The sequence below is a fragment of the Lissotriton helveticus genome, chromosome 1_1, assembly GCF_964261635.1.
Source record: "Lissotriton helveticus chromosome 1_1, aLisHel1.1, whole genome shotgun sequence".
In the NCBI taxonomy this organism is placed as follows: Eukaryota; Metazoa; Chordata; class Amphibia; order Caudata; family Salamandridae; genus Lissotriton; species Lissotriton helveticus.
In genome coordinates, this window is record NC_136057.1 from 148,370,579 (window position 1) to 148,397,160 (window position 26,582).

At 45.0% G+C, this 26,582-nt stretch overlaps 1 protein-coding gene across 1 annotated transcript in view; it reads left to right on the top strand.

Annotated features, from left to right (window-relative positions):
* LOC144759966 (carnosine synthase 1-like) overlaps positions 1-26,582 on the top strand; it is a 562,866-nt gene that overhangs the window by 161,453 nt on the left and 374,831 nt on the right. The window contains exon 8 of the mRNA XM_078646511.1: positions 23,841-24,072. Within this exon, the coding sequence (XP_078502637.1) occupies positions 23,841-24,072 (232 nt within the window). The remainder of the gene's footprint in view (positions 1-23,840; positions 24,073-26,582) is intronic.

Genomic DNA, 26,582 nt, shown 5'->3' on the forward strand with positions numbered 1-26,582 from the left:
GAAGCCACGGCAGGAGGTGAGACAACGCCAATGTCTGGCGAGGTGTCCAGACCACTGGTATCCCCAAGTCGACCTGCCCAGTCCTCCTGGGACTGACACTCCCGTGTCAGAGGGTCCTCAGACCCCACCCAACACTCCTCCTCATCACCCATCTCCTGATAATCAGGGTTGTCAAATGATGGGGCCAGTTCATTGAAGTAAAACTCCCCAATCGGCGTCGAGAGCGGCGCCGCTCCGGCACCGGAACCGGATCGAGGGGGGCATCAGGGACGGTGAGGTCGTCAGGTCGACCGGCGATGACCCGGATCCAGAAGCGGATCCAGCGGGGCCCTGCGGCACCGGGCCCGAAGGCGCCGGCAGCGTCGGGGCCGAAGCTCCCGACCCGCTAGGGGCCCCAGACGGGTCCACTGGGCCCGGAGGCGCTGCGGAGCCCGTCGTCGGAGAGAGGGACCTCATGGCCATGAGGAAGCGCTCGATCTCCTCCGGCGTCGCATGCTGCCCAGGGACCGGAGGGTATGGGGCACGTTGCGATGCCTGCGACTCCGATGGAGCCGCGTGGGCCGTGTCACCCGAACCCCCGGCCGCGTCGTGCGAGCGTCGGGGGAGTCAGAAGAGCGATGACGTCTCTTCGACTTCTTGTGCTTACCTGACGACTTCGAACCTGAGGAGTGATGTCGACTCCCGGAGCTATGATGGCTCCGACCCCGCGACCGGTCCCTCGACATCCGTCCGGACCGGGACCTCTCGCGGCGCGGGGCTGACTGCCGGAGCTCGAGCCGCTTGCGGGACCGCTCCCGCCTAGCTTTCGAAGTCAGGGCCCGACAGTCGGAACAGGTCTTGTCGTCGTGGTCGACGCCGAGACAGTGGAGGCACCGGCGGTGAGGGTCGGTGCCCGACATCAGTCAGTCGCAGTTCTCACAGGGTTTAAAACCTGGCATCCCTACCGGCACCGTTCGGAGTCGAAGACTCGAAAAATTATCAAAAGGGATCGTAAAAAGTTTAGTAAAAAATGACTAAGGTACCACTTTTTCCGGATCTGCGCTGCTGGCGCGGAAAAAAGAATAACTGACGTCAGCGCGCGGAGGCGGCGTCTAAGTACTCCTATGACGTCATCACGGCGCCCACGACGCTGATGACGGACGTGGAGCCGCAGACGACGCCTACTGACGCACAAGGGTACTGCTACGCAAAAGTTTCCGGATCCAGTCTGACGCCTGGGGATATTCTGAGGTAAGGAATCTAACACTAACCTGTTTCTTTCAGATGTAGTGAAGGCCTGTATCTCACTAACCCTCCTTGTCGAAGTCAGAACCAGTGGAAGAGCGACTTTCCAGGTCAAATACTTCAATTCAGCCTTGTGGATGGGCTCAAATGGTTGTTTTGGCACCTGAGACAACACTACATTAACCCCTTGCATGCATGCATTGGCCAATGGCAATCGCTACCACTACCTCGATAGTGCTGCGCACGTCCGTCGGCCGACGCGGCCCGACCGCTCATTGGAATGCCTGCACCGCAGCGGAATTGCCGCCGGGGTAAAAGGGTTAAGCTGCCATTCCGGAGGTGGAGCTTTGATGGGCGGGAAAGCTCTAAATAGTCCCTTCATGAATTGTTTTGCCACTCTTGATGACCGTGAAGTCAGAGTATGTGGCGATCGTCTGTATCATGAAATGGCTTCCAGGTGAACTCTGACTGACGAGTGTGAAAGGCCTTATCTTGTTATGTAGTGTAGTTCCTATTATCCCAATAGGCTCTGCGCATTGGAATAATACCTTCAATAGTATAGGCCTAGACCAGATGTTAACTAGGTCTACTACTGTCGATATTAGACTTAAAGTTTTGGGTTTGCCAGCTAGCTCAGAGTTCACTAGAAACTTTCTCGAATAGGCAAGGAGGAGTTGAACCTCCCTGGATAGACAAGAAGGGATTTAGTTTCTGACAACCATAGAACATGACAACTTTGCTCTCCCCTAATCAAGAGTGTATCTCTAGAGTCGTGTGAAAACAAAAGGCAATTTATTTTACTCAGTCAGTACGTGCATTCTTAGTCTCACCAGATTGTAGAGAAAAGGAAGAGACGGGCGTGTTCAATAAAAGATGGTATTTATTGATCAGTCTCTTTTCTCATACAAGAGAAATGGATCGATATTATTGCAATACTTATAGTTAAGTAAAGTGCATACATTAAAAGCAGAAGTATAAAATAATACTGTAAAAACATTTATATGGTTTCTAAGCCATATGATGGTTTAAAATGAATAAAATAGATACATACACATATACATTTGACTAATCGTACTCAACTGGTGTTTCTAGCTACGCCTACCCCGTGTACCTGACCTAAGCCTAATACGTGGGCGGGAATAGAAAGTTACAGTTTAAGTTAAGTTTGTTTTTGCCAAGTGACTGACTAAAGAATTCTCTGCGAGGGGTTATTCAGTTCTGTACCTGGAATCTAGGATGAATGAGGGATGGTATCTCTCGTCTCTGGTCTCGATATTCCAGGCTGCCTGCGAGGGCTACCCGGAAGCGCCGGTGCTGGATTTCTCGGCAGGAGAAAAGCAGCGTGTCGTTCTCAGCGCGTCAGGAAGGCGGGGCTGCGCCAGCGGGGTCTGCTCTGCTCTGGGCTTCGGCAAGTCTGGCTGCTCCGATCTCGTCACCACCGCGTGTCTTTGCATAGGGCAATATCGGTAATATTTATACCTTTAAGGTGCCGAGATTGACGTAAGGATGGACATAGATACGTCAATAAGGATGTCATACGACTTGGTCGTTAGCACATTCTTTTGCTGAAGTTCTCGATGAAATCAAAACAATGGCCGCAGGGTTTTTCCCAGGTTGTCATAGGTTTGATTTGTTTTGAGAACTCCGTATGCCTTATCAGGGGCTGGAGGAATATCGCTTGTCTAATTAGATGGCAAGCGTTATGACCTAATCAGATAACACGTTCCTGTGCCGTAGTGTGGCTTAATCAGATAACGGTTCCTGCATCATGGGGGTTTTCTGCATCATGGGCTGGCTGCTAGTTAACTTGTTAACCAGAATAGGGTCAGGACTAGGGGGATCGATACAGAACCTATAGGAATACATCACACCCACTCCACGCTAACTATGGACATATTTACTAATCTAGGCATAGTAAAACATAGTACAACATACTATAGAGTATTGTGTATACCTTACCACCCCAAAATACATAAATGCATTTTGAAATTATCAAATATACGAAAAAAGGCATATGTATTGTATGCACTCAAGCTGTAGAATAATGCTAAAGTAATCACGCATTTGTATACATTATTGCTATTTGGTATATGAGAATTTACACATGAAATGGCTCTTAATACAGAAAAAAGGTTCGAGACCATTCCATCACAGAATAAAATAATTATGAACATACCAGCGGGCAGCTAATGTCTATAAGTATCTAAAATTAGGAATTTTAGTTCTCTAAGAATAGTTCTTACTTTAAGCAGAAGATAAGTGTCCCGAAAAATATGCAAAAATATTTTGGGGCTGCTGAAAAAATTGCTGTCCGTGAACTGGAGGGAAAATTGTTCATGTGACTCTATTATTAAAGTTGAAGGCCAAATTCAGGGAACGCCGTGTGCTAGCTTGCTCAAAAGTCTCTATTTCTGCTCTGGTGAGAACATCATATCATTTAGGCTTTCGAAAAAACTGTCAACAGCTTCCTGGGAGAGTTCCACTAACTCGGAAAAAGGTGTAACCATGCATTCGTGCGCATGATTGTCTCCATTGACGTTCTGATTTGGATTGCTGACAGAAGGTCGTACCTGATCGATGCTGCTTTCATCTTGAACTTTACTACCCCTTAATAGTAGTGGTGAAGCTTCCACGAATGCCGTCATCAGGATTTGTAGCCGTTGAGGGCAGCACAAAGCATGAGCCTTTGTTGGACTCAACAATGTTTCTGCATCCATTGGCGCATCCGATTGTAGCGTCAGACAGGTGTCTAACACGCATTCTTCTCCGCATAGCAGGCACCTTAATACAGGTAAAACACATCGTTGCCACATTGGTCGAAATGATAGAAACCAAGTCATGTTCAGGTCTCTAAGCCGGGATAATCCCAGGATTTTTGATATCCGGTCCCGGTATCCAATGGCTAGGATTGTTTCTTCCCTTGTCGCAGGTGTTTTGTCTGTGACATGGTTTGCCATAACGAAATATTAGGACCAAGAATAGGATTCCTGCAATTAGTCCCAAAATGAGGGGAAGTCCGCCAAAAATCGAATGGACGAAATCTGGAAAAATACCCAGTATGGCTTTGAATGGTGTTAATGCCATCGAAAATACTGTCTTAAATACTTTTGAGACTCCACTGGTATCAGAAATATTTAAGATTTCATTCAGGATTTCTGCGAAATGTATGGGGGAATTAGTTGATAATAAAGAGTGTATCTCTGCAGCCGTCCTTGCGACTTGGAGATCATACGTTTCTTTTGATGACGTGAGCCTGGTCGGCGTCTGAAGAAGCACTGTTTTCATTCTGCTTAAAGTATCTATTCGAATAGAAGTAATTTTCAAGTTGGGCCATGCCCTTGCCTCCCTGTCTGGAAAGGAGCTGGGGAACAATGAGTGTCCACAGCACTTGACCTTCGCAGTCGTAGTTACGAGATAAGGAGTCCCGGGCATAAGACTACAACATCTGCGATCTACAATTAGAATGTAACTCCCATTATAGAGTCTTTGAAAGAATGGCTCTATTTCTGTTGCAGGTGCGCCTTGCTGGTGACATGAAAGGTTATTTGAGTTCCCTTCACAGGCTCCATGCAAACTAATTCCATTACACAGAAGTGTACCGCTTAGTGACATCGCACAATTATTGCCACTAAGAAACACTTTCTGTCCTTTATTACTGACAAATGCATGTGAATAGGGCAGGTTCCATGTTGTTTTAATGTACCCTTTTCCCAATTTTTCGTACATGCCAGCTTGTATATATTTTTGGCAGTATTGAAACCTGAAGGTTGATATTGGAATATTAATTATCCCATGTATTATCCATTCACTGACAGGTCGTTCTGACATTGTCACTGGTAATCTTTCGAGTTTCTCAATGCTCAGGATTGTATAATCAGCACCCTTTTGTGCCATACTGATTTGTCTATCAGTAAGGTTAAAGATATGGAAAAGTGACGTTGTGTTGATTAAACGCCAAGGCAGATAGCCTGAACGCAGATTTTGTAACGTCCAGCCAAGCTGTACAATAGAACCCAATTGAGACTGACCGTGTTGTAACAACAGTAAGTCCTGCGATAATATGTCGATTGCTGAAGACACAATGCTGTCCAAAGAAAAAATTCTGGAGGACAGAGTCATTAACCCATTGTCCACTACAGAAAGTGATTTTTCCAAATTAATACGGTCAATTTCCCGTATTCTCTCTGCTGTTTCAATTTGAGTCACCTTCCAGGCCTCGTTGTATGCTGCATATATGGAGGCTGCTATGAAACATTTTTTACGCTGTTTGCGTGGTCCCATTATGAAATCACGCAAGTCAGCACCATCAGTAAGTAAAGTTAGGTGTTGCTTAATTTCTGCCAGTGTGGAAGTTTGTAGCCATTGAAGGCATAATTTGCCCACACTGTAGGTGGTTATTATCCCTGGGTGATGTCTTTGGGGATATCTAGGGTCTGGCCTGGTCATTTTGAACCCCTGTGATTTGTTCAGGAATCTGTCTTGACAGTTATTAGTATCTGTGGGCCAGATCAACCACTGTTTCCAATCAGGATGTGTTCTGTTTTGGTTTAATACATAGTTTACGTCTATCTCTTCATCTGTAGAGCTATTGCTGTACATTGTTGGCTTTGGAATAGACGGTTTATTTAAGTCTTTGATTTTGGCTAGGCCAAGACAGGTAGTTTGTTGAACAGTGTCATTTAAAAATATAATTTGTTCTGGGATCATGCAGGCTCTAAACAAAGATTCTATACCTTGTACTTGCCATTCTTTCGTACCCCAAACACTTTTCAATTCAACATTTTTGTCCCAATAATCAAAACCAAAAGTATTCATTTGTTCAAAGAATGAGTCTGAATATATCAATTTCGTGTTTGTTATCATGGTCTTTGTCCCTGTCTTATTTGACAATTTAAAATAAAATGTTTCAGCATTACTTGTGTTAAAACCTGAAAAATATGAATATTTGTCATAAAAGGTTCTTGAGCTTCCTTTTGGAGGGGTTGCACAATGTTCCCATTGATTATAATTTAAAACATTTCTAGGTTGTGCAGATTTATGTAGAAAATGGTTACCATAGTGGTTGTAACAGTACATACTATCATAATTTGTCGAACCCTGCAAATAATCATGTTTGGTAAATTTAGCAGACATTACTAAGTCAGACATCATATTATTTATACTTTCAAAGTCCCAATCATCAGCAAATGAGCTCGGTTTTACAAAGTCACTTAATGAGATCTTAATTTGGTGTGGATATTTCAGGATTTCAACCGGACCATAGATTTCGTAGTCAGTGTTGTCCCATGCTACCCCACCCGGTATAGGATTGGCTGTGAAGTTGACTGAAGAAAGTTCTCTTTTCTCGACGTGTGAAGATGTGTGTGGTTTGAGGATCAAGTTGATTTTCTGACTTGCTGTGTCCATTTTAGCATATTTTCCCTCAATGAAGCGTCCCAAAGTTAGTACCATGATGAGCCAAAGTATGAGGATAAATGCACCAAAACCCACCCAAAATTCGATCCATGGAGAAATTAGATATGTTTCTTTCAGTTGTTTCAAAAGTTCTTTAGCTTTATCTTTAAAGGTTTTTGATGATGGCTGTGTCTTTGATTCACTGAAGCCTTCAGAGGAATCATCGAAGTTTATGAAGTAGCCGGATGCAGTTCTGTCAATTGTTCCAATTGCTTCAGGATTACTGTTTCTTGCATTATCATTTGGTACTTCATTGTAGATTGGTGTGTCTCTGCTAAATGTTTTTATTTGGGTTTTCAGAGGTCTAAGTTCCATTGCATTGTTGCATAGTCCTTGTTGTTCTTCTGTAGGCGTTTCGAATGTGATTAGCCTCTTAGTTAGGACCTCTGTGTTGGTAGCAAACCTTGGTGTTCTGCTACTTATTGGGAGTCCACTTGGCCTACTATTTGTTATCGGCCACATGATTGTGGTTTTACCACGTCGATGGATACAACTCGGTTCTCCTTTTTACCAGCAAGCGGCGGTAGTACAACTGATCTTGTCCCGTTGATAGACAAGACAGGAACTGCTTTTCTGTAAGAAGGCCCAAATTCCTTCTTTACCGCGATCTTCTCCCTGACTAGATCCCCGACTTTTGGAATCCAGACAGGTCTTGCTGGGACAGGTGGTGGTTCTTCAGTGGTTGTTGGCTGCTGTTTCAACTTTATGTTGCTCAGGTCTTTTCTTGTTTCGTTTAAGTCCTGTAAAATAGCCAAACGGTCTTTGATATCAAAGCTTTTTTCCTTCACCACTGAAGTCTGACTGTCAAGGTCAGAGATTAACATCCTAGTTCCAAATAATAATTCGTACGGACTGAATCCCTTCAGAGAATTTCTTGGCAGGTTATTTAGACTACGTTGGACACTTATTAGATGTTTGACCCACCCAGCTCCCGAACCTAATATCCTTTCCGTTATAGATTGCTTTCTGCCTTGGTTTTTTCTTTACACCATCCCGTACCCTCAGGAAGGAAGTGAGAAGAATCCCGCTGTGCTATGCTCATTTGGCCATGTTTCCCCACAGGCTTGAGGGCTAATGTGAAAACATGGGTCAAACGTAGCATGTTCCTAGCGTATATGCCATTTAGACTCGCAAATCTTTGTATAACAGTCCAGACGTCAGCCGAGTGCTGAGGATCTACATTATAAGTGGAAACTAGCCTGTATATGTTAATCGGACGCTTTGCTTTTTACTGTTGATTCTTTCTGGAGTGAGACCCCACGGTATTATACCGTTTCTCTCACCACTGCGATCTCTGTTGCAGTCCTGGCATTTTTTTACAAAAATGTGATGCTGCAGGCTCATGCCTGGCCACTAGTACCTTGATTGTAATTCTTCCAGAGAATCTTTTAGTTTGAGGTGTCCGAGACCCTCGCCCATATGTGCGTCTGCAATTAACAATGTTCTCCTGTCCATGTTTGGAATCACTCTATCCCCCACTCCAGGGATTCGAGCAAAAGGGACGGAGTTTGCATCGATTATGTATGTGTAATTGAGTGGATAGTTGATCGGTAACGCTGAGCAGTCGCCTTTTGATGACGTTTTCACTGCCAGCACTGTTTCACCGTCAATGTATTTTAATGTACGCTTTTTTCAGACTACGGAAGCCGATTTAGTTGCTGCCGCTGTGGCTGTCTCAGCCAATGAATTCCCTGCAACGCGAACGCCATCACGCTGATGACTCAGTGAGTGTGTCACGTGAGTCTTTGGTAGTTCTTTTTGTAACAGAACTAGTTGTTCCCAAAGCAGTTTTTGCTTTATTGTTGCACCTGTGTCATCTTTGTAACCGTTTTGAATCCATGTCTGCAAATCGCTGTTATATGATTTGACGCAGTAATATGAATCTGACACTATAAGTGTCGGGAATTCGCGATCCGCATTATCTAGCGCCATTTTCAATGCTAATATTTCAGTTTGTTGTTCTGAATTAGTTTCTACTGAGTGTGTTTTTGTTAATAGAGGTCTTAGTTTACCTCCGCGCCACACTTCTTTTGTAATCCCACATGTGTGGTTGTATGCTTGTTCTCCCCAAACGGAGGGTTGAGCATGTCCGTCTGTATAGATTACACAAGCGTATTGTCGTAAGGGCAGAATGTCGATTGGCAGAGGGAATGTTCTTTCATATTCTAAATTTTCCATTTCTTCTAGTTCTGGATCAAAGTAATAGTATACTTTGTCCGTTGTAAGTGAATTCACCCATTGTATCCATTCCGGATTCAATGTTGTTGTTGGTAAATTACACGGTGTTGTTAGTGTCTCAAAGGCTGATTCTGCTGTTCTGACTGTGATATGTCTACCGTCAGCTTTATCTTTTTCTCTAGCTATTGCGGTTTGAACTGCATGAACAATGTTCTTTTTAATACTGAACTTCTTTTCAACCTCTGTGTACAAGTGTGATTTGAATGCAATTGGTACCTTTTCTCCCTCATTAGAGGTCAGGTATGTGAATCCGCATCTTCCTGGGATGACTCGAATCACAAGATTGCGTGTGTTATCACGTGTTTCTAATTTTGTTTTAATTAACATGTCTGTTTGTAAGGATCTCAGAATTTCTGTGTGTATTTGAGTCCAATTGGTTCTTTTAAAATCTGGTTTTATTAGATCATAAAGGGGTTTGACCCTTTCTGCGTAATTTGCAATGTATGTTCTTCTGAAATTTAGGAAGCCTAGAATTGACTGTAGGTTTTTTAATGTTCTAGGTGCTTGGAGTACGGCACATTTCTCTAGGAAATTGTCAGCCAGGCTTTTGCCTTCACTTGATAATTCATATCCTAAGAACCGGACTGTCAGATGGGCAATTCTGGATTTTTTAAAGTTGAATTTGTAACCCTCTGCTGCGAACCCAAGTATTATGGTGTTCACTCTCTTCAAGTGAGTATCCAAGTCATCATCTCTTAAGTAAATGTCGTCGACATAAGATAATGCTTCGTCATCATATGTTTGTAGTAATTCTGTTACTCTCGCTGAGAATACCCCTGGGCTGTTCTTGTACCCCTGGGCTAACCGACAGAATTGTTTTTGAGTGCCATTTATTGAGAACGCAGACAAATATCTGCTCTCTGGTGCTATGTTTTGACAAAAGAATCCATTAGAGATGTCTAATGTTGTTTTGTATTTTTTGCGCACTATGTTATTCATTAGTGCAGCACTATGCGAGTTTTGCACTGCAAAAGTTTTGCAACATGTGTTAAGGTGTCGGTAATCCAAAACTAGACGATATGAATTGTCTGGTTTGGAGACCGGAAACAAAGGGTTGTTCATTTGTGAGGTGCAAGTTTCAATCACCCCCTGGTATTCTAGCTGATCTAGTATTTCTTTTACCTGTTTTTTAGCTTCTTGCTTAATTGGGCACTGCCTTTGTGCAGTAGGTTGTGATTTTAACTGGATTTTGTGAGGAGGAGAGTCCTCATCCCATCCTACATGATTTTTATATAAAGCAGGAGCTAGAGCTACTGCCCACTTTCTAGCAAGTGTGTATTTTTTATGAATTGGGATATGATTTGAGAAGGCAGGCATAATTATTTCTTCGCCATGAGGGCAATCCCTGACAAACTCTGGTGGCCAGTCTTTTTCAGCTAGAAGGATGTCATAGCCCTTGGAGAGATTATCCCAGAATAGTCCCCTTATTTTTCTAGTCTTATCCCCCTCTATACGTAATGTTATTTCATATATTTTGTGAGGTTTGCTAACTCTGGTGTCTGCAGTTTCCACTTGAAGATATTCATTCGTGTCCACTGTCTCCAGATGATTCATCAGGACTTTGCGAGCTATGCTCACTTCTGCTGCACTGTCTAGCATTGTCTGAGCCCATTCTCCGTTTTTCAGTTGTGTCCTCAGAATTCTCGGCATTGTTAACTATTTTAATGCTGGCTACCTTCTTTTTTGGAAATTGTAATTTCTTTTTTAGATGAGCAGGTTCCTTGTCTTTGGACTTGGCGTGCTCTTCTCTTTGTTCTGATCGTCCTCTTCTTTCCGATTTCTGCGAGGAAGTCTGAAAAGATTGAGAGCGACGTGTATCAATGTCTTGATATCTATCAGGCTTTTTTATATTATCCCTATTTATAAGGTTATATCTTTTCCCAGAGGGATCACTTTGGGGTGACCTGTGTCTTTGGTTCGGAGATTTTTCTCTCCGCCTAGGTGACCTTCCTCTGGACTGGAATTTCTTTTCTTTAGGATTGGATTGTTTGTTTCCATCCCAGCTCTTTTTTGGTGATGTTGAATTATTATTAAAAAATATTTTTTCAGGACTTTCAATCAGTTGTGGTTTTACTGGTATTCCACCTAAACTATCTCTACCTAGTTCCTCATAGGATTTTTCTATGATTCTGACAATTTCAGCTGGTTGGTCTGCTATATCTGTCTCTTTTAACCTCTGGCGGATCGCCACGTTTGCTGCTTCTCCCTTTATGTTGGCTAATAATATAGCCGAGACCTGCTTGAAGTCTTTCAGTAATTTCATACCAAGAGTTAAAGCTGGTTCTGGACCATATTCGTCTTGTATTTGTTTTAGCACATCTGGTATTACCGAAATGGATGGAACACCATGTGTTTTTGTGTAAATGGAAGCAAAGACTGTACCCCAAGTGTCACAGTCCTCCACGTGTCGTGCGATTCCCATTGGAAGGCAGATAGTCAGAATCCTGTGTTTTTCTAGCGGGGTGGTGTCTGGAAACACCGCCTCTATTTGGGTGATTTTCTGTGCTAGCCAGAATGGTATTTGTTCCCGTTTAGCCGGTACTTTACCTAGGCAGGACTGTATGTTCTGTGGTGTAATTTTATTTGTGTTCCCCTGGTGCGGGGTTAGCTGTGGAATTTTAATTGCTGGTTGGATTGTTGAAGTCCGCATCACATACTGGACTAATTGTCTATGTATTTTTATTAATTGTTTTAGCTGTGTTAAAAGCTCTGCTGCAGACATCCCGTCGATGTCTGGATGTGGTGTGTATCCGGCTAGGACCGGCCACGTTGCTCCTGGTCTACCTAAGGGACCGAGCCTGGTGATGTGATTATTATGTTTTAGGGCGCCATTAAATAAGAGCAAATACTCTTGAAATTTAAGTGGTACTTCCTCCTCCTCGAAAGGAGTGTACGTATCAGGAGGTTCCTCTGTTTTGTAATAGTGGAAGTACTTTGTTAGAGCATTTGCTGCTGGAAAATGTATCCATGAATAATATACCTCTGTCTGCCGATATTCGTGTGCCTCAATTACGAATATGACTGTGCCACCTCTAGGTGTCAGTCCATTTTCTATAAGTTTTAAGGTTATAGATTTCCTTTTGATGACCGGGATGAGTATTATATCCTGGTCTGCTTCTTGTATAGCAGTATCAGCTGCTGCGAGTTCAGTTGCTAATCTAACTGCTTCTCTTTCATCATCACTGTCTACCATTTTACCGACAGGACGGTTATTTCTTTTGTTTGCAGATCAGGTTTCTTATGGAAACAAAGATTAGATGCACAATATTTTGGAACAGTGTATCCTTCAACGTTGACTAAACCAAGAACCATACATATGAGTTTCCTCCTGCGAGGTCTGGCGGATATTACCTTTCACCCACTCCAGACGTCTTTGGAGTATTATGGGAAAAAAGGGGTCTGAGTGAGAAAGCACGACTGAGTTACTCTAAATGTCTTACGTTAGTTTTATCGCCTTATCCAAACGAGTTGGGCGCCATGTAGTGTAGTTCCTATTATCCCAATAGGCTCTGCGCATTGGAACAATACCTTCAATAGTATAGGCCTAGACCAGACGTTAACTAGGTCTACTACTGTCGATATTAGACTTAAAGTTTTGGGTTTGCCAGCTAGCTCAGAGTTCACTAGAAACTTTCTCGAATAGGCAAGGAGGAGTTGAACCTCCCTGGATAGACAAGAAGGGATTTAGTTTCTGACAACCATAGAACATGACAACTTTGCTCTCCCCTAATCAAGAGTGTATCTCTAGAGTCGTGTGAAAACAAAAGGCAATTTATTTTACTCAGTCAGTACGTGCATTCTTAGTCTCACCAGATTGTAGAGAAAAGGAAGAGACGGGCGTGTTCAATAAAAGATGGTATTTATTGATCAGTCTCTTTTCTCATACAAGAGAAATGGATCGATATTATTGCAATACTTATAGTTAAGTAAAGTGCATACATTAAAAGCAGAAGTATAAAATAATACTGTAAAAACATTTATATGGTTTCTAAGCCATATGATGGTTTAAAATGAATAAAATAGATACATACACATATACATTTGACTAATCGTACTCAACTGGTGTTTCTAGCTACGCCTACCCCGTGTACCTGACCTAAGCCTAATACGTGGGCGGGAATAGAAAGTTACAGTTTAAGTTAAGTTTGTTTTTGCCAAGTGACTGACTAAAGAATTCTCTGCGAGGGGTTATTCAGTTCTGTACCTGGAATCTAGGATGAATGAGGGATGGTATCTCTCGTCTCTGGTCTCGATATTCCAGGCTGCCTGTGAGGGCTACCCGGAAGCGCCGGTGCTGGATTTCTCGGCAGGAGAAAAGCAGCGTGTCGTTCTCAGCGCGTCAGGAAGGCGGGGCTGCGCCAGCGGGGTCTGCTCTGCTCTGGGCTTCGGCAAGTCTGGCTGCTCCGATCTCGTCACCACCTCGTGTCTTTGCATAGGGCAATATCGGTAATATTTATACCTTTAAGGTGCCGAGATTGACGCAAGGATGGACATAGATACGTCAATAAGGATGTCATACGACTTGGTCGTTAGCACATTCTTTTGCTGAAGTTCTCGATGAAATCAAAACAATGGCCGCAGGGTTTTTCCCAGGTTGTCATAGGTTTGATTTGTTTTGAGAACTCCGTATGCCTTATCAGGGGCTGGAGGAATATCGCTTGTCTAATTAGATGGCAAGCGTTATGACCTAATCAGATAACACGTTCCTGTGCCGTAGTGTGGCTTAATCAGATAACGGTTCCTGCATCATGGGGGTTTTCTGCATCATGGGCTGGCTGCTAGTTAACTTGTTAACCAGAATAGGGTCAGGACTAGGGGGATCGATACAGAACCTATAGGAATACATCACAGTTAGAGAAAGTAAGTAAGGCAGGATGTCTACCGGAGCAAAGAGAAATGGATCTATCTCCGTATGTTTGCACCATATACAGAACCGCTTCCATTTAAGCTTGTAAGTCTTTTTTTTTTTTTGTTCTTATATTTAACAAATGCTCTAAGCGAGATCCCCCTGAAGGACTGTGAGATCTGGGCGCCAAGTACCTTCTAAGATCTTATACCAAGGCCCTTTCCACTCACAGTTGATATAGAGTCTGATGGTATCCACCACCGATCTTGTCAACCCATTGAGCTGGTCTTAATCCTTGGACAACAAAGAAAAAAAAAAAGAAGTCATGCATGCGAATAGCCATAATCAAGAGAAGCAAAGGGGGCCCATATTTTTTCTTTCTTCGCTGACCCTAGTTGACAGTCTTGTCTCGCTATATGTCTTACAAAGTTCATTCAGCCCACACATGTAGGGGCAAGTTCAGAAACCCATTTTACAGAGATTTCCCTGTGCGCTAATATCATTAAGATAAATACCAGACATCTGATATTCCTCCCCCAGTTATTTTTGTCCACCCCAAATATAACCAAGGGAAGGCTTACCTCAAAATTCCAGCCCAGCATTTTTGCTAATACATTACCCACTTCTTGCCAGAAGATCTGGATGGCTGGACAAAGCCAAAAGAGATGTAGATTGTCTGCGTTTTCCAAATGACATTTTGGACAGCATCTTCTTCTTGTGCCTCCCTTCTTGGCCAATTTCTTGGGGGACCAGTAGGCTCTGTAGAGGGTGAACAAATGATTTCTCCTAAGTAAAGCCGAGGTTACTGAGGCCCAAAGTGTAGCAACAGATACTTGCCAAAGGTTTCGAATATCACAGCCCGGCATGTCCAGCTTCCAAATTTCTTTAGCTAAAGTCTCAGCGTTATCATCTCCTTGTGTTAGTACCCAGTACCATTTGGAGACCTCATTCTTATAGTTTTGTGTTTTTAATAAGTCTTTTTCTGCCTCTGACTCCATCCCAGGGCTTGGCTGCGATTGTGACCAGCTGACCAACTGGTAGTACTTAACTCTAGATATCTTAAAATCCATTATCTGGCTTAATTTGGGCCATGTTAATATTGTGCCTTCCTCCGTTAATTGACCCCATCTTGAAAGACCTGCCTTTACCTAAGGGAGAGTTAAACTATCCATCATACATGGTGGTGTTCCTGGGGAATTCCAGATTGGAGCCATAGCATTATAGTAAGAAATCCCTAGAGTTTTTTTCATCAGGGTCCAGACTTTACAGGCTGCTGGTAGTGTCTTAAATTAGACTTTTTTAAAGAATGTAGCATTGGCAAATTTAAATAAGAAACCTTTGCCTTCTTCTCCCAGATTGCTTATTATAGATCTATATCTCATTGGCATATCCTTAGGAATCAACAATAATCGCCTCGAGTTTTTCAAGAAGAAAGCCCAATAATACAGTTGAAAATCCTGTAGTGCTATGCATCCCTCCATCTTTTTCTTCCAGGATATTCTCACACATTTGTTCTTCCATATAAAACTGCTAAGTTGCCCATGAAGAATTTTAAACCAGGCAGGCTTGAAAAAAGAGGGAGAGTGTTAAACATAAATGTAAATTCAGGAAGGATTGTCATTTTGAGTAGATTTGCTCTTCCTAGGAAAGAGTGACAGGAGATCCCAGCTTTTCTGAAGCTTTTTAGTTTCGTGCATAAGTGGGTTGAAGTTTTCCCATGCCATATGATCCCAATCTTTTGATACCCGCATGCCTAAATATCTGAATTCAGTCCTATCTAAATGTCTATGGTGGTCAGGGATGTGATTGTTCCAAGACACAATCTCAGTCTTGTCTTCATTAATTAAGTAGCCCGAGATTCGCCCAAAACTTCCTGCTAACTCCATTACTGCTGGCAAGGCTATTTCCGGATTCGCTGTATAGACTACCAGATCATCTGCATACAGAGCTTCTTTCATCTGCCATTCCCCATGTTGAAAAGGAAGGATTCTTGGGGCTGCTCCTATTTTCCTTGCCAGAGGTTCCAAATATAGATTAAATAGTAGCGGCGAAAGTGGGCAACCTTGTTGAGTGCCCCTCCTTATCCGAAAGCAAGAAGTTAAATGATCATTAATCAATAATTTTGCTGTGGGAGAAGCATATATACCTTGAATAGCTTGAAGGAAGTTTCCTCCCAAGCCATTTTGTTTAAGCACCTCATATAGATAGGACCAGCTCACTCTGTCGAATGCCTTAGCGGCATCGACCATAATTATAGTTAGGGGGGTCTCTGTTACTGAGGAAGTATCTATTGCACAGACACGATCCTGTGTAAGGTCTGAGAGCTGTCTTCCTTTCATAAACCCCTTTTGATTTATGCCTATTATATCTCCAGAAATGTTATCTAATCATCTGGCCAGAATTTGTGAGTATAATTTGTAATCCGTGTTTAGGAGCGAGATAGGCCTATAGGATACACATTTTTTTGCGTCCTTGTCCGGCTTAAGAATTAAAATAAATACTTCTCAACTCCAAGTGGCCGGAATCTGCGTCTGACTTAAATATATAGAGTTTAGCATTTCTTTAAAGAAAGGGGTGAGTTCCATTTCCAAGATTTTATATACTTCATTTGGTAAACTATCAGATCCAGCGGCTTTTCCATTCTTTAATTTCTTGATAGCTACCCCTATTTCTTCCCTTGAAATTTCTTGATTAAGAACGGCCTGCTGAAACGCATCTAGGGAGGAGAGACTATCCTGCTTTTTAACCAATTGCCTACTTCTGCTAATGTCCCTTCTGCGTCGTCAGTGTATAGATCTTGAAAGAAGTTTGCAAAAACGTCTCCTATTATCTCAGATTCCGTTCATTTGGTTCCTTCCTTGTTTATTACTTCTTCTATCTCATTCCTAACCTGGTCCTGTCTGGCTTTCATTGCTAACATCTTCCCACTACCTTCGCCAAATTCATAATTCACAAGCCGGCTTGCCTTCCATCTCTGTTTCACTAACCCCTCTAAATAATCAGATAAAATACTCTTTGCTTCTATCAACTTACTTTGCAAACACTCTATTACCTGAGCTTGAGAAGGATCCCTTTCTGCTATTTCACACTGAATCTGGCTAATATTTTGTTCAAGTTCCCTTATTTTATTCTTCCTCATTTTATGCTTATGAGCAGCTAAATTAATTAGTTTCCCCTGCAGAAACGCTTTAAACGCATCCCATATGATATGTGGTGGGGCTGTACCAAGGTTATGCTGAAAGAAAACCAATGTTTCCTCTTTCAGGGATTTTACTATTTCTGGGTCTCGCAATAAGGTTCTATCTAAAGTCCACCTGGACTGTACAGGTGGGAATTTAACTGATATCGCTAAGGAAACTGCTGCATGATCAGATAAATGTAGAGGTCGAGGGGTTATCTTAAGGGAGCTGTTGTTAAGCTTCTGGTCTATTGAAAAGAAATTGATTCTTGATGAGTGGGCCAGTTTTTTATTTTGAAAAGTGTACCCTCTCTCCTGTCCCGCTTTTAGTCTCCAAATGTTTACCAATGCTAAATTTTTTATTATAAAATGGGCAAACTCCCTCATGTTGGGGGAGTTTACTGCTGGCCTAGAAGTTGATTTATCCACGGCCAGGTCCAGCAGGATATTAAAATCTCCACACAAAATAATATGATATTTTGTCTCAAGAAGGTCTCGATACAATTCCTTAAGCGATGCAGGAGCACTAATATTTGTACCATAATAGGACACAAAGGCATAACCTCTATTATGAATTTTTACATCTACCCCCAGAGTCCACCTTAGAGCCCTCTATCCTAAACTGAGCCACATTTTTATATATAACTGCCACTCCCTTCACATTACATGACTGGTTAGTACACACCAGATGTGAAATCCATCTATTCCTCTTTAAAATTTCTGACCACTCTTCGTGACGTAAATGTGTCTCTTGCACTAAGATGATATCGGCATCAGAGAGTTTAAAAAATTCCAAAATTTTCCTTCGCCTGGGAAGCACCCTTAAGCCATTTACATTCCTGGACATTATTTTTAGAATATTAGCCATATTCTTTAGTTATTCCTTCCCACTCACTGTACAATGCCAACCTTCTAAGCCATTCTCTCGCTCCTAAAAACTTGTCTCCTTGCTCTAATGAGGACCATATGATTTTTTGATTTTTTCCCTATCTGCTCCCCACCCGGTACATAAATAAACAAAAAAGTGCCGAAAAGGCACACAAACTCCTGCGTGGCCTCCCTCCCACCCACCCTCGGGAACCCACCCTGTGTCTTTCCTGGGTATTTCAACATACCCTATTTGAGCTCCTGCCTCCACCTTTTACAGTTACTTAAAGCACGTTTAGAAATCTTTATTCGACTTGATTTTGGCAATTAAATTCTCCACCTCCACTCCTTCTCTCATATTGTACATTCTATTGTTTCACATCACTCTGAGGGTTGCTGGGAATTTCAACTGTGCAGTTGCTCCTAGGGTCTTCAATTCTTGGATGTACTTCCCTAATTCCCATTGGTGAGTGTGCGTGGCTTTCAAAATGTCTGGCCTGATCGTAAAGGACCAGTCTTGTTTTTTAAACTGCTTCCCCCTAAGGGCTGTGGAGAGGATTAGCTCTTTAGTTGTATAAGTTTTGAAATTGATTAGTATTTTTCTAGTTTTCCCCTTTCAAATTCCCGAATAGTCTATACCGTAAACCTACACAATTGCTGCAGAAGGGGCTCGTCCCTGACTCTTGCTGCCGCCGCTGCCGCCGCTGCCGCATACCCCACGCTGACTTCATACATCTAGAATGGAACTGCCCAGAGGTCGCAGCTTTCTGGACCGTGGTCTTCTACACACTGAGGGAAGTCATTGATACACCCATTCCCTTATCTCCAGTAACTGGGCTGCTTTGATATGTGAAAGAGGTACCACATGCTTCTTGCAGACTAGCAGCTATAATGCTCCTATTAGCAAGATGTAGGGTTGCACTGCACTGGTACAGGTCGAGGGCCCCAACAATCCAAGCATGGGTCACTGACATATTATACTGTCAGTAACGACTTACTGCATTCTGGAAGCTTATGCCGCAGAAATTCCATCCTAGAGATATATGTGAGCTTTATACCTTTTACCTTTTGTGACCGACGTGACTCAGCCTCCCCCACAGGGGCTGAACACCCTTCCAAAGTTGAGCACACTGCTTTATGAGTTATATCCTTTTAACTAATAGAGATATATGCTGGGATCTTTTGGCCCACTGTATATCAATCGTGTATGGAGACGTAGGCCAGGACTGCTAACATTAGCCCGCAATACATTGCCCATTGCACCGGACCGCACCGGATATACCAGTTATGTAAATCTGACTGCAATATATGATTGTCACACTTTGATGTCTTGTTGACGCTTTGTGTACTGACAACTAGCTGTAGATAAAATAATAATAAAAAAAATCTCTACTACTCTACAGCACTTTTATATGAAGCCGATTCATGCTCTACTCACAGATGTCTGTTTCAAGAATCGCTAATATGCCAATGATACACAACTCTACTTGAAAGTCCCTTTTGCTACCGACAACCAATGCCTCAAACACTACCTGCGCACCAGCTAAACCAGAAAGTCCAGTGTTTACCTGAAGATCAACCCAACCAAGACAGAATCCATGGTAGTTGTCAAGAACAATCAATCAATCAATCAATCAATGAACTTGTAAAGCGCGCTACTTACCTGTGAGGGTCTCAAGGCGCTGGGGGGGGGGAGGGAGCTGCTACTGCTCGAAGAGCCCGGTCTTGAGGAGCCTTCTGAAGGTGAGCAGGTCTTGGGTCTGCCGTAGCGGGGTGGGGAGGGTGTTCCAGGTTTTGGCGGCGAGGAAGGAGAAGGATCTGCCGCCAGAGGTCGTTTGTTGGATGCGCGGGACGGCGGCAAGGGCAAGGCTGGCAGAGCGGAGCTGCCGGGCGGGGCGTAGAAGTTGAGTCTGTCATTAAGGTAGGCTGGTTCGGTGTTGTGGAGTGCTTTGTGTGCGTGGGTGAGGAGTTTGAAGGTGATCCTCTTGTTGACTGGGAGCCAGTGCAGGTCTCTTAGGTGGGGGGGGTGATGTGGCTGCGGCGGGGGATGTTGAGGATCAATCGGGCTGAGGAGTTTTAGATGCGTTGTAGTCGTCGCAGGTGTTTGGCTGGTATTCCAGCGTAGAGTGCCTTGCCGTAGTCCAGCCTGCTGCTGACGAGGTCTTGGGAGGGTGTTGTAGCAGGAGGAGGAGATGGCGTTGACCTGCTTCGACATGGAGAGGGAGGAGTCGAGGATGAATCCTAGGTTGTGTGCATGGTACGCAGGTGTTGGGGCTGCTCCCAGTGTCGTCGGCCACAAGGAGTCATCCCATGCAGAGGGGGTGGGGCCTAGGATGAGGACCTCCGTCTTGTCCGAGTTCAGCTTCAGACGGCTGCTCCTCATCCAGTCGGCGACGGCCTTCATTCCCTCGTGGAGGTTGGTTTTGGTGGTGTGCGGGTCCTTGGTGAGGGAGAGGAGGAGCTGGGTGTCATCAGCGTAGAAGATGATGTTCAGGTGGTGCTGGCAGGCCACTTGTGCAAGGGGGGCCATGTAGACGTTGAACAGGGTCGGGCTAAGGGATGAGCCCTAGGGTACGCCGCAGATGATGTCAGTTGCTTCGGATCGGAAGGGCGGGATGTGGACTCTCTGGGTTCTGCCGGAGAGGAAGGACGTGGTCCAGTTCAGGGCCTTTTCTGGATTCTGGATTCTTGGAGGCGTGTTCTTAGTGTGCGGTGGCAGACCGTGTCGAAGGCGGCTGACAGGTCCAGGAGGATGAGGGCTGAAGTTTCGCCGGTGTCGAGCTGGCGCCTGATGTCGTCTGTGGTGGCAATAAGGGCAGTCTCAGTGATGTGGTTACATCTGAATCCGGACTGGGATGGGTCTAGTATGTGGTTGTCCTCGAGGTGGCGGGTCAGCTGCATGTTGGCGATTTTCTGGATGACCTTAGCCGGGAAGGGAAGCAGGGAGATAGGTCGGAAGTTCTTGAGATCTTTGGGGTCCGCCTTGGGCTTCTTGAGGAGGGCGTTGATTTCGGCGGGCTTCCAGCTTTCCGGGAAGGTCACTGTGTTGAAGGAGGTGTTGATGATCTTCCGTAGTTGGGGTGTGATGGTAGCGTCAGCTTTGTTGAACACGTGCTGTGGGCAGGGGTCTGACGGAGAACCTGAGTGGATGGAGTTCATGACCTTCCGTGTCTCTTCGTCGTTTACGCGGGACCAGGAGGTCAGCTGGTTGGTGCAGGTGGTGTTCGGGGTGTGGTCTGTTGCGGTCAGGGCGGATGAGGAGTGGAAGCTGTCGTGGATGTCGACGACCTTGCGATGGAGGAAGGTGGCCAGTGAGTTGCACAGATCTTGCGAGGGCGGGATGTCGTTGGTGTTGGCGCTGGAGTTGGAGAGTTCCTTCACTATGTTGAAAAGTTCTTTGCGGTCGTGTGCATTGTTATCCAGTCGGGCTTTGAAGGACGATCTCTTGGCTGTTCTGATGAGGTGGTGATGTCTGCGGATGGCGTCCTTGTGAGCTGCGTCGCACGCGGTCGTGGAGCCATTTCTTCTCCAGCTTCCGGCATGTTCGTTTGGAGATCTGGAGTTCTTCGGTGAACCAGGCGGCTTTCTTGCTGGGGTGGTTGATGGAGGGTTTCTTGATCGGGGCGAGGGTGTTGGCACAGTTGTCGATCCACTGTCTGAAGTTTCAGGCAGCGGCGTTGGTGGAGTCGGTGGGATGGTTCCTCGGCGAGGGTGGAGGTCAGTTGGCCCTCGGTGACTTTGCTCCAGCAGCGGCGAGGCAGTTGTTGAGTGCTGTGATGCGTGGTGGGTTTCTTGAAGGTGAAGTGGATGCATCTGTGGTCAGTCCAGTGGAGTTCGATGGTGTGGTTGAAGGCGATGTGGGTGCTTGTTGAGAAGACGGGGTCGAGCGTGTGGCCAGCGGCGTGGGTGGGTTCGGTGATAAGTTGTCGGAGGCCGAGGTTGTCGATCAGGGCGGTGGAGTTGGCGTCGTTGTTGTTCTCGAGGTGGAAGTTCAGGTCCCATAGAAGGATGTAGTCTGTGGAGGCGAGTGCGTGAGTGCCGGCGAGGTCGGCGATGGAGTCGCTGAAGATGGCCCGGGGTCCAGGAGGTCTGTAGATGAGTGTTCTTCAGAGGGTGGTGTTGGGGTCAGTGTGGATCCGGAAGTGATGGTGTTCGGCGGAATTGAGGGAGTAGTCTGCGAGGGTGTGGACCTGGAGGGTGGACTTGTGGATGATAGCTATTCCTCCTCCCATCCCGTTGGTGCGGTCTCTGCGGGCGATCTTGTAGCCATCCGGGATGGCTATGGCGATGTCAGGTGCTGAGGAGTCGTTCCACCAGGTATCGGTCAGGAAGGCAACGTCTGGGGCGGTGGTGTCGAGCAGGTCCCAGAGCTCAATGGCATGTTTGCGTGCGGAGCGGGTGTTGAGGAGTAAGCAGCGGAGGTGGTTGGGTCCATTCCTTGGGGGTTTGGTGGTTCTGTGGCATGTGAAGTTGCAGGTGTGGCACGAGAAGGGACCGTGGGTGTGGTTCGGGGCGGTCTGGAAGCAGCGGTGGTCTCGGCCGGTGTTGAGACCGTGGAGAGTGTTTGCATCTTATTGGATTCTGGCGTCGTGGCGTCTGCGGGGTCCATGCGCTGGGCGCGGTCCAGGCGCGGACGAGCGCAGATGGGCTGACCTTTGGAGGGCAATCGGCGCGCCCGCTGCACGTCCGGGGAGCGACCGGCATTTAAGGCGGGGAGGGAGGGAGGAGCAGCTGGGAGGCGGGACATACAAGAAACAGTACAAAGATGGCTTGTGATGGAACACCATTGGCTCCTCTTTCCTGACCGCACCATCTTAAAATTCAGCATTGTTTATAAAGCCATCATGACCAAAACACCCTTACTTATCTGGCAGAAAGGTCATCATCCCTGATGGTTCTCTGCACACTCACAGCCAGGATACCATCAGACTGCAGACTAAAATTTGTGAAAAAGAAAAAACAAGGCAGCACACCTGTTCCATGTAAGTGCCCAGGATCTGGAACAACATCTCCATATCCATCAGGACCATCCTAAAGCTACTTCAATTTTGGAAAGAGTGGAAGACTCACCTCTTTAAAGAACACTACGTCAGAATGCATTAACCATCCACAACTCAGCTACCTCTCCAATTACTTGTTGACATTATGCTTGTCTTTGAACCTGTGCAGCTCTCTGCTGCCTTTCAGTCCATTCTCTAGAAATACGTTATACATACCCACACACATACATACACATACATATATGTGTTCATCAACTACATCTTTCTCTGTGCAATATACCCTACATTGCTTGGAAACTATAGCAAAACTAAATTACTGCAAAATAATTAGGAGTATCAAAATTAAAAAGTTTGCTTTTTTGCCACATTTAACTTTGTAATCTCTTGAATCTCTAGTAGTTTTAAAGCAAGAAGAATTTTTGGGAGAAGGATACAACCTGCAAAGCCCATCTTTTGTGAAAGAATTCCCAAAAGGTTTTTCACTGAAAGTCCTCCACAAAACATTTCTTGCTAAAAAAGTTCACTCTTAGCTGACATTTTGTTAAAGGGACACAGTTTGCAAATTTGTAATGCTGGAAATGTGGTCTCTTTCTCAAAATTTCACTAGTGAACACTCCTAATTCTTTTAAACCTCCATGTTGTCTTGGAAGATAAAGATCGTTTACCATTTCTTTCATCCTACTAGGATATAGATACAACATTAAATAAAAAGGGAAACAATGAAAAGATAATAGGTGTCTGTTGGATTAACAGCTTGATGTAATTGACTGTAGAGTTGTAAATGAGAGCTTTGGGTGTAGGACAAGCAAGGTCTGATGCAGTTAAAGATTTGATAATGGCCCACGGGTACCTGGTTGACTGTCATGGTGCTTTGAGTGTACAAAATCCCAATGGTTGGCACTTGCCAGAATCAGAGATGGGTTTGATTGAATAATCCTGAAGTCTCATATTGTCTCATACTTTATAAACCTGAGATATTTATTCTTCTCTCATCTCAGGTTAACTTTCCTATTTTTGTCTGTTCTCACCACAGGTCATTTGTTCAGCGGGGCGAGCCGATAAACCGCTGGTCCATCAGACATCAGTACCCCAGACACTAGAAACAACTCTGCAGCAATGGGGGATCACTGATGAGACACAGATCAAGGCTATTCACCAAAAGGTGGTAGACAAGGCTGAGGACGCTCTGAGAGCTGTTATTGAGATGGAAAAGAGCCTATCACTGGAGCAGCGTGGAGGCAGGAGAGCACAGACAGATGTCATTGGTGAGGAATAATGAAGGACTACCAATTCAACCCTTTTAATAAGAAAGAATGGTGAGTTGAGGACTCACATTGGTGCCACCTATGTAAGCTCATCCACAACATTTGAACTCCTCTTTATAAAAGATTGCCAAGAATTAAAAACTCATTAGCTATAAATTTAAATAGGCAGATTATGGCCTCTTTACAAACCCCATAATCAATACCTGTCAGTGGAGAGCAGAGGAACTGAATTGTGTCATGTTGTATTACTGGATATTTGCTGAGTGTGTCTTCGCTAATCACTTGGCATGCTGGAGCTTTGTTCAGACTTCAGTCAGCGTTACTAGTCCTTCCAGGCAGTGATCCTCCACTGTGCAATTTCTACCATTGATCTATGTTTGGTTTCAACAAGTGATTTGGATTGGTGAGGGATATCCCTACAGAGGTGCTCCTTGGGTGACTGGGTCTTGAACCTTCAACCTTAACCCGTGTGGATGTCAAATATTGAGTGGGTTGGCACTCTGTGGTTGCTCACAAGGGGGATCTGCCCCATATGGTCCCCTCTCAAGCCATGCCAGCTATTGTGTCCTTGATGGACCTCTTGCTGGTGGTATGGGTCGTGTCTTGTGTCTAAGGCAAGAGCCTAGATTGCTCCCTGACTTATACAGACCAGTCCTCTGGCTGGTCAAGGCCATCACAGACCCAGCTCCAATGCTTTGAGGATCCCACCTCCTCTCGTGTGCACACTCTCTATCATGTCTGTGCCTCCTCTGTCATCGACTTCGCCATTCTTGGACTTCAGCCTTTGGCCTTTTTTGCCATTTGATGTTTGCCTTTCTAGCTGCCTTTTGCTCTTTTCTCACATTATTTCTCACCCTTCTATTGCTTTTTGCTCTTCTCTCTCACTCTTTCTTACCTGTCTGTTTTGCACTTCTGATCATTTGCGCTCTTTATCACCTTTCTGCAGCGGCGGTCGGCATGGATCCGCAGCAGGGGGATTCGGGGGATTAAAAAAAAAGAAAAACCATACCTGATTGCCACGTTCCTCCTCCTCTCTCCTTCATCATCTCTTCAGGCCGGAACAGGGAAACAAGAAGCACCCAGCTCTCAGGCTCCCTATAGCCAATCACAATGCTGCAATGCAGCGTTGTGATTAGTATGAGTACCGTGGTTTGGTGCTCAGCCATAGTCCGGGGGCCTGGGCATGTTCTCCACCCAGGCTGTAATGCAGTGGAGAACATGCAAAGTACCGGTAGGAGAGTGGGGTCTGCAATCCTATGGTCACCCCAGATTTTTGCTTGTTGCTTCACTGGTTTACGACTTTCCCTGGCTGTGGGCCTGCTAATCAGACCCACAGCCTAGCTGTTCTCTCTCTAAATTGACAACCATGTACCTTAGGTGCATTTACCAATTGGTACTGGACCACCTTATCAGCCCCTGTACAGTGTACCATAGGTACCCAGGGCATAGGTGTACCCAGGGCCTACCAGGGGCTGAAGCATGTATTATGCCACCCCTGGCTGGCCATCTAAAGCTGACACAACTGGCTGCACGACAGCTGGGGCAAGGTGGTGTAATCACCCTTTGCTATAGATATAGTATACCTATATCTAACCCTAAAAATGGACACATATATTCCTATCAGTCACTCCTATGGAAGGCCTTATCAATCCTGAAGGCAGAGTGCTTGGAATTATGTGAGATGGTGCTCTGGCATGAGCTGAGCCCATTTGCAGCTTGCGGAACCAAGTCCTAATAGCTGTTCCATGATAACGCTATACCATATACTCTTAAGTGCATTATCAACCTCGCGGTTAAATGCTAACTCTGGTATAACATTATCAAAACATGTCGAGTAAGGTGTCATACGATTTGGAATACTACCCCCTCCCCAATTCTGGCGACGGGGGTAGCATTCCACCCTTCTAGAGGGACACGACATGTATGTAACTGTGAACCCCGGTTAAAGTTAACTCGAGCCTCAGCATCACAAAATGGATGCTGCCACCACAGACACAAGTCTGACCTCCTGCTGCTGGGAGTCCTTCCAGCGAGGATGGCCTGGACAAAGGGTTTCCTGCCTTGGGAGGAACTAGCACCACCCAGACAGGACTTTGTGTATTGGGGAGGATAGGCCTGAAAGGAATGAGACATGCCTGGGGCACACAAGGTGCCCTGTGCATACACCGGTTCAAACCAGTTGCTGGGGCATCCCTGCCCCAGCTCTGGCGGGAAACCGGACAAAGGATAGGGGGTGTAGCCACCCCCCTTCCTGGTCCCACCCAGGGGAGGGACCTAGTCAGTAGTGCAGCCCCCTTTAGGAGAATAAAGGTAGGAGCTGGTCCCATTCCAAATTAGATTATCCTGAACTATTCAACAAGAAGAAATTCGGGCCTTCGACGTTCTGCTCCACAGAAGACTGAAGAATCTCCCTTGTGGGCAAGGAGTGTCCACCCTGCAACTGCAGACACCATCAAGCGTCCAGCGGCTTCACTTTGTCGTCTTACCTTGAGGATCCAGACTTCAGAGCC